The 8,185-nt window shown below is 43.0% G+C and overlaps 1 protein-coding gene across 1 annotated transcript; it reads right to left on the bottom strand.

Moving 5' to 3' along the window:
• Window position 1: 1 nt before the first annotated feature.
• On the bottom strand, window positions 2-8,044 carry LOC123986651 (cytosolic sulfotransferase 3-like). The gene is made up of 7 exons (XM_046075030.1): window positions 7,903-8,044; window positions 7,650-7,778; window positions 2,744-2,844; window positions 2,527-2,653; window positions 2,341-2,438; window positions 370-544; window positions 2-122 (listed from the first exon to the last, which is right to left on the bottom strand). The coding sequence occupies exons 1-7, from the start codon at window positions 8,039-8,041 to the stop codon at window positions 10-12; spliced, it is 882 nt and encodes a 293-aa protein (XP_045930986.1). The 5' UTR covers window positions 8,042-8,044; the 3' UTR covers window positions 2-9.
• Between the last annotated feature and the right edge of the window lie 141 nt (window positions 8,045-8,185).

Raw genomic sequence — 8,185 nt, 5'->3', positions numbered from 1 at the left:
TCTGAACACTTAAACTTCAGTACGAAACTTCAGTGTAGGATTCTTCATTTTCTGCTTGTAGTCCTCCTCAAACTGTTCATCCTGGGCCACGGTGAAATGGTTCTTCCAGTCACCAACTTTCCCTGGAGAAGCAGGCGATTTAAAATCATTGCATGTATTCATTTAGCTGACGTTTTTATCCAAAGCGACTTACAATTGTTTTTTATATCAGATGTCACATGCCTCTGGAGCATTGAACCCAGGTCTCTCACACCAAAGGCATGCATCTTATCCACTGCTCCATCAGCACCCCAATCAGCATTTAATGTTTTGAGCAGATTATGGTGTAAAGAGAAAAAAACTTAGCAAATAAGACCTTTTTCACTGTACCTTTTCTCATGAAAGGAGACACTTTGTGATTCATAGCTTGGACAGCAGAACAATTTGTCATTTTGTTCGCTTTCATGTTTTCAAATTTCACTTCATTTGTGACTCTTTCCTTCTCCTCAGCTGAAGGAGACAAACCAAGGAAGGAACAGAGACAGTCTATCTCTCGTCCACAGTCCTGCGGAAAATGTCAGAATGTCAGGGTCAGCCTTGTGACAGATAAAATAAAGATACAAAGTTATCTATCTGACCAATATCCAGACTTTAAAAGGCTATACTATTCTTATTAACACATCTCTATACAACAGTGATGCTCTCCCTGCTGGTTATGATGTGCACATGATTGACTCATGACACCTTCTGTCCTTTCCTCAAGTGTGGTCTGGTTAAGGAAAAACCAGTGAGGAGGGGCCTGGAACCTTGACTCTTTTGTCCACTTTACAGCCTTGGCAGCAGCAGTGGGTGATTGTGACCTGTGTTATATAGTCCCTTGTTTTTCTTGGTGTTTTTTTGTTTTTTTCTCTCTCTGTGGTGAGAGAGTGCTGAGCAAATATATGCGCTGCGCGCAGCTCTGCCCAGTACGATTTTTCCCATAGCCCAGTAAAAAAGCCGCCTGATCATTGCCTTTATTAAGGCGAGGGTGTGGCATCTGTGACTGAAGTAAAATGAATTATTGATATTGCTGAAGGCTGGCAATACATAATGTGAGCCTACACGCTACAACGTTCCTCACTTTGATAATTTTTCAAGACCAGTAACATAGCTCACATGGGTTCTCTGTAATTGTTGACAGTTCAAGACATATGCATATTAGCAGGTTATGGCATAAGAGAGAAAAGGCTTAATAGCCAATGGTAACTTGATCAACATCCTTTATTATTTATTGTAGACAATTCTATAAAACGCTTACTTCAACAATCCGAAACATGAAATGGTGCCGAAACAGCATTAGATTACAGCAAAGCCAAAAGAAAACAAACCAAAAGAAATAAGGAAATTGTGAGAGTCTTATTCAAGAATCATAATGTGCGTCTGTATTGCTAGGATTTTGCTAAATGTGGTCAATGGATTTTATTGTTTGAGAATGTACATCGCTTTAAATGTTGCTGCCGCAAGGAATTGTGGGACGGCATTCTCTCCTTTCCTTTCATAAATGATGGTCCGGTGTACCCTATGCTAAAGGAGATATGAAAGAAAGCATTGAGGCACCTTTCCTTAGCTTTTAGAGAATTTGACCAGCTCTCATCATGGCTGCCACTGAAATACTTCTGGTTCACTTCACTCAGTTAGGAACCTTCCTATCCTTCCTTTCACCCGATCATCACTTGCCAACACACCTGCACCTCAGTTTCCCCAGTCAGCCAACCAGTAATAAACCAGCCCCTTCTGCCTGAACATTAACTAAATCAGCCTGTCTTCTCCTTTTTCCCTGGTCCTTTGGACCCTCTGCTCTAAGCCTGTTTTTTGTCTGCATTTGGATCCTTAATCTTGTGCTTCATACTCAAATCCTGACAGACTGTTTCTTGACTGAGTGCAGCAACTTTCTGGAGTCTCGGCTGCGGTGACTCCAGCAATGAGGACCCAGCGTAAGGTCATTAACATAAGGACTGGAAACAAAAGGTGTTTCCTTTTGTTTCTGTACCATTCTCATGTCTGTATGAGAGTATTAAGAATATTCATGACTGCATATTCTTAATACTACCTTCATATTTACCATACAGACATGAGAATGGTATACACCTTATCTAACGTTCCACAAGAAAGTCAAAATGTTGAACTGCTCTTTTCATTATACAGCATGTTTTCAAGCAACCAACATTACATTTAGTCGCCTATTTTATCCAAAGCGACTTATAGTAACAACTAAAAGTTAATGACCAGATCTGATACAAAGCATTTTCTTTTAATGAATAAAACTTTGTAAAAATATTTTCAAAGCTTCCTTGAACATAACACAAACTCTCCTAAGCTTACCTCAATCAGGTCTTCATACAGCATGTAGTGAAGGTTTGAATACGTCTGTTTCTTCTCCCACCAGCCGTTCACATGGTCATACCACGACCCAAACACCACTGAAGCCACAGAATAATATATGAGGGGACATTTGGGACATGATATGACATTGTGCCTTCTTTTACATTAACACTACTTTGAACTTACTCTTTCCCTCCATGAAATCCTTTAGAAACGTGCTCCAGTCACCTGGTTCTGGATGGATACTGTTCATGCGGCCAAAGTGGAAATAGGACACTGCACTGTCCTTTGCATTACGAGCCACATAAACTATCTATGCAAAGAGAAAACACTAAATTATAAACTATCTGCATCATAATTAAGTGGTTCATAACTCACATATTTCACAGACTAATGGCTTTACCCTGCTGTTCTGCTCCCAGAAGGACTTGGGCACAAACTGGACTGGTAGATGAGTTTTAATGAGACGAGGAGTGGTGGGAAGCTGGTCTGCCAAGTCTTTACCTTTGTGAAGAGAAACATCAGTGAGACAAAAAGACTTGTTAACATACCAGAGCCTAGCCTGAGCAGTTGTACAGTACGTTACTTCTGAGACATTTTACTTACATGATAATGAATCAAATGTTAATGTAAAACATGACAATTTGAAAGGGTTAGTGGTGATGAACCTAGTGAGAGTTGCTCCTCTTGGCACTACACAGCGTTGTAATGATTCAGCTCATTGTTTTACTGTTCGGCCCGTAACTGTTTTGTTTCACTCTCATAACGTTTGTGACTGCAGAAAAAAGCGGTTATCAGTGAAAAACTTAAAACCTACTGTTCTACCTGTTCAGCACCAGACAGCAGACAGACCAAGTTAGCAGCTAGCTGGTGATAGCATTTAACAGCTAGAGCTAGATTTCCACAGGAGTTGGTAGAGACCAAAATCAGAGCGCAAAGAGAGTAAATATTGGATTGATTTCACCAGATGGCCAAAAACACTTCAAATGAATGACTGTAACTGCTGGATGTGTAAATCAGAACCAGAATCCACTTTATTGCCAGTCTTATTGCCAGGTACGTGTACACATACGAGGAATTTGACTCTGGACAATGTTCACGATGTGCTTACTTATACAATAATACAATAAGACAATAATAATCAAACAGGCTACAGTATGGAGAACACACACATAAAATATATTATATATACATACACACACACACACACACACACGTGTGCGCACGCACACAGAGAACAAAAACAGACAGACTGAGACAATAGTGCAGTAGTGCAATGAACAGAGTGCAAAGGATGCAGGGGAAAATTTATTACACCATTATTGTTATTATTATGTACATGTCAGAGGTGGATGTGATATACAGGTGCACATGCACATACAAGCATACATGTACACAGTGTGATGAGTGCAAAGAACGCTGGAATAAATAAGTATTATTGTGGTGTTATGTACATGAGGTAGGTGGATTTGGTATACAGTACAATACACAATATACAATATGAACAGTATGAACAGCTCTGAAATAGAGAATGATGAATATATAGTAAGTGGTAGCCAGTAAAGAGGTGGCAGAGTTACTGGGTTATTGCACAGGAATTGTTCCTGACACTGTGAGTCAGAAATCAGCTGTTCATCAGAGTGATGGCTTGTGGCAAGAATCTGTTCTTGAGTCTGTTGGTTTTGGCGTACAGTGCTCTGTAGCGCCTACCAGAGGGGAGAAGCTGGAACAGGTTGTGTCCGGGGTGAGATGGATCTGCAGTGATGTTTCCTGCCCGTTTCCTGACTCTGGAAAAGTCCTGAATGGAGGGTAGGTTGGCACCAATGATTTTTTCTGCAGTCCTGACTGTCCGTTGTAGTCTGTCCCTGTGCTTTTTGGTGGCAGATCTAAACCAGACAGTGATGGAGGTGCAGAGGACAGACTGGATGATGGCTGTGTAAAAGTGGATCAGAAGCTCCTTAGGCAGGATCAGCTTCCTGAGCTGGCGCAGGAAGTGCATCCTGCTGGGCGATTAATCTAACGATTATTTTTTCGATTAGTCGATTAATCTAACGACTGCTGTGTTGTGATAATAACAAGAACAGACATTAATTAGGCTACTTTACTTTCAATACTGAGTAATGCAGTATGATAATCAAATGTTTTTCTGCATCAGTGAACACCTGAAAGGACTCACAGACTGTCCAGACAGTCACAGATCATCTTTGATGTTAGTTTCAGCTGTTTTCTCGCTCATACGTGGCCGTTAAATAAACAGAAAATATGAAACGGCCGATCGTTACATGACTCTGGTTACCATGACAGCAGCGGGACAGATATTACTTTTAACATGAAGGCAATAAACATTTTAACGGACTACGTGTCCTCATGCTGATAATGTGCCGTGCTTGTGTGGCGACAGAAAGTAAACACGATTTGTGGTGCCGCCGTCTAGACAAAGTGCTCCAGGATACTTTCGTTTCATGTGTTGATGCTGCTTCACGTATTTGTGGAAAGCAGCTGTGCTGCAGTGAAGCTGTTTCCAGTTCAGAGAGCTCACGGACCAGCACGTTGTTGAGTGTCTGTCTGAAATACTCCAAACTTTAGACGGTCAAAGGCGCGGTCTTGTAGCTGGAGCGTGTCCGGGAGAATCCCACACCGGATGCAGCGAAGTGTCGACGTATTTATGTAAACGACGTCGACGAATCGCCCCAGCCCTAGTGTAGAGGAAGAATAGCAGGGGGGAGAGCACGCACCCCTCGGGGCGCCAGTGCTGATAGTCCGGGTGCTGGATGTGATGTTCCCCAGTCTCACCTGCTGACTCCTGTCAGTCAGGAAGTTTGTGATCCACTGACAGATGGAGGCTGGCACAGTGAGCTGGGTGAGTTTAGTGCTGAGGACGGTGGCAGTGTCAGAGGGGGAAGGTGACTGTTTGAAGAAAGTGTGGGTGTGGATGAGAGGTATGACTGTGGGCTTCTCAAACCTACAATAGAAACCATTCAGCTCGTCAGCCAGTCGTTTAGTACCAGCAGTGTTGGGGGATGGTCTCCTGTAGTTAGTGAGTGTCCACAGGCCTTTCCACACTGATGCAGGGTCGCTGGCTGTGAAGCTGTTTCCTAGCTTTTCAACATAGCATCTCTTTGCTGCTTTGACCTCTTTAGTCAGTGTGTTCCTGGCCTGGTTGTACGGGACTCTGTTCTCACTTCTGAAGGCCTCCACATTGGTCTGACTAAGCTGCCTGAGTTTCGCAGTGAACCAGGGTTTTTGGTTGTTGTATGTGCGGAAGGTTTTATTCTGCACACACGTCTTCACAAAAGCTGACGTAAGATGCCACAGTGTTGGTTAGTTTGTCCAGGTCAGTGGCTGCAGCCTCAAAAACACTCCAGTCAGTGCAGTCAAAGCAGGCCTGTAACTCCAGCTTTGATTCGTTTTTTTCCATCTTTTCACACTCTTTACAACAGGTTTAGCAGATTTCAGTCTCTGCCTGTATGTTGGGATAAGATGAACCAGACTGCCGCAACGTAAGGTTCAATGCCACACACACACCAGCGATCCACACAGCTTCCTCTTTATTGAAGTTAAAATGTTTCAACATTACTCAGAATGTAAATACAGATAGGCAAGCAGTATGAAAACCTTACAGCTGTATTTTCCTCTGCTGTTGTTGCTGCAGCGGTCTGTGTGACGGTGGGAGCAGAGTGCTCTGTGAGCGGGCGGCTGGCCTGCCTCGGGAGCCCCTCCCGCAGGTTGCCGCAGGCTTCCCCCACCATCACTTGTGGAGGTCCTCAACTCCGAAAACTTTCAAGCACATTTTTGTTCCGCCATCACTTTTTGTAAAACTGTCAATATTCGAAATCTACACAGCTGATTTCTCACCTCAAAACTTCTCAGAAGTGGATTTAGTGATGAAATTACATTCGAAAACTGTAAAATATAAAACTTTCTGTTGCTGGCCTCTGTCTGGCACGCGCAATGATGATGCAGTGAATAGTGACGATTCTCTCTGACCAATCAGCGGTCTGCTATGTTTTCACGTCACATTTTAGTATGGCCTCAGCTCGCTTGAAACCTCGACGGAGGTGTTACGAAAAAAAAAGTACCTGGAAGCAGGTACAGGTACAACTTATCCACAATGGAAAACCAAACAAAGGCGAGTCGAGGCGAGCTGGTACTATGCAGTGGAAAAGGGGCTTATGTGTCCCCGGTGGGACACTAATATGGAAGTTCGTGGCTGAGGTTTGCTCTGTTGAAGTCCCCAAGAACAATGAGCACGGAGTCTGGGTGTTTTTCCTCCACGTTAGTTATCTGGTTGGCCAGGTGTAGTAACGCCTCACTAACACAGGCCTGAGGTGGAATGTAAACAGCGACCAGGACAAACGAGGAAAACCGCAGTGAATGAAAAGGTTTACAGTTTATGAATAATGTCTCTCAGTGAGGGCTGCATGATTTCTTCAACACTGTGACATCTGTACACCAACCTTCGTTTATGTAGAGACAGAGTCTGCCTCCCCTTGTTTTACACATGAGCTCCGTTACCCGGAAAATTGCACTGTCCGGGATGTGCAGTGTGAGCCAGGATTCGGTAAAACAGAGGGCGGCAGATCTGCAGAAGTCCGAGTTAGTTCTGTTGAAGAGCAGCAGTTTGTCCATTTTGTTGGCCAGAGAGCGACATTCGCCAGGTGGATCGCCTTCCCCTTCTGAGTTTCCGAAGGATCCCAAACAGAACTGTCCTGCAACTAATAACTGTGGGAAAGTTCCATGTTCGACCAGGAGCGGTGTAATAGTGTTAGCAGTTGAAAGTCCGATGTTTAAGAGCTCTTCTAGTAACTTTTACCAGAGAGGGACGGCAGAAAACAGAGTTACTAAACAAAAACACAAAAAGCACTGCGGAGCGTAATCCAGAGGCTGCCATCTTGCGCGGCGCCACACCAGCAACTGCGAATAAACAACTGTTTGCTAAAAGGATAAACTTAAGGAAAAAAGCTGATATGTAAATATTGTGTTTACATAATTATTCTGCTGCCTTTAAGTGGCCAAAACACAATATCACCCTTTAAGTTGTTTTGGCGGACTTCACAGCAAACAGCTGCTGATTTACACATCCAGCAGCATCATGTCACCCAAACTGATCTGAGGCAAATCAGTTGATCCTACAGAATCCCCTTTCAGGACTTTGTACAGTGTTATTTTACAGTGTAAAATAAATCTGACTCACTATGGTTATACACACACAACAAACACAATGAAGGGATTATGGAGGAAAAAAAAACAGTGTTGTTTTCTGTTTGTTTGTTTACAGTGTAAAGATCTGATTGGGCCCATGAGTCAACCTGAGAGTTGAGAAGGTACGCTTTTCTCCAGAAACGGCACTCTTTCATGAATAGGAATGGACGCCTGGCGCTCTGGAGATGTCTGCCCAAAATACAGAAGATCCAGGATGTAAGAGACCCATGTGGTTCCTGAGATTAAAACACATGAGTACATTGTGACTGAACATAGGCAACATATCAATCCAGGCCATTCATCAACTTAACATTACAGTATAATTATGACAATTCCATATTCTTACTCACACACCCCCACCTGCTTTAGGGTAAGTAGCTATAAGAATATCATCTGGTCTGGCTTTGAAGTTCTGCAAAATGTCCCAGTTGTCAGTGAAGTATTTGATCATGGAGACTCCATGGAAGTCAAACAGTGTTGGACGAGGTGGCAGCTCCATCTTCGACACAAAACAAATAGTTCAAAACATAGTTCGTTATTCACGTTGAATTTGTGTCCATTTATCATTTTTTCTTTTCATAGGCCTATTCAAAAGTGAATTGAAAATCGCGACACACCCGCTCTCCAGACTGTTCAGCTAATT

The sequence above is a fragment of the Micropterus dolomieu genome, linkage group LG17 (assembly GCF_021292245.1).
Source record: "Micropterus dolomieu isolate WLL.071019.BEF.003 ecotype Adirondacks linkage group LG17, ASM2129224v1, whole genome shotgun sequence".
Classification (NCBI taxonomy): Eukaryota; Metazoa; Chordata; class Actinopteri; order Centrarchiformes; family Centrarchidae; genus Micropterus; species Micropterus dolomieu.
This window is presented reverse-complemented; position numbering and strand designations above follow the sequence as displayed.

Bases quoted from the DNA above. Each gene is read 5' to 3' on its own strand.
- LOC123986651 (XM_046075030.1), bottom strand. From the start codon at position 8,041: ATGGAGCTGCCACCTCGTCCAACACTGTTTGACTTCCATGGAGTCTCC. The intron at 2,654-2,743 runs GTAAAGCCATTA...CTCTTTGCATAG, and splicing joins TCTGGGAGCAGAACAGCAGG to ATAGTTTATGTGGCTCGTAA. The intron at 123-369 runs GTACAGTGAAAA...CTGCTTCTCCAG, and splicing joins GTCTCCTTTCATGAGAAAAG to GGAAAGTTGGTGACTGGAAG.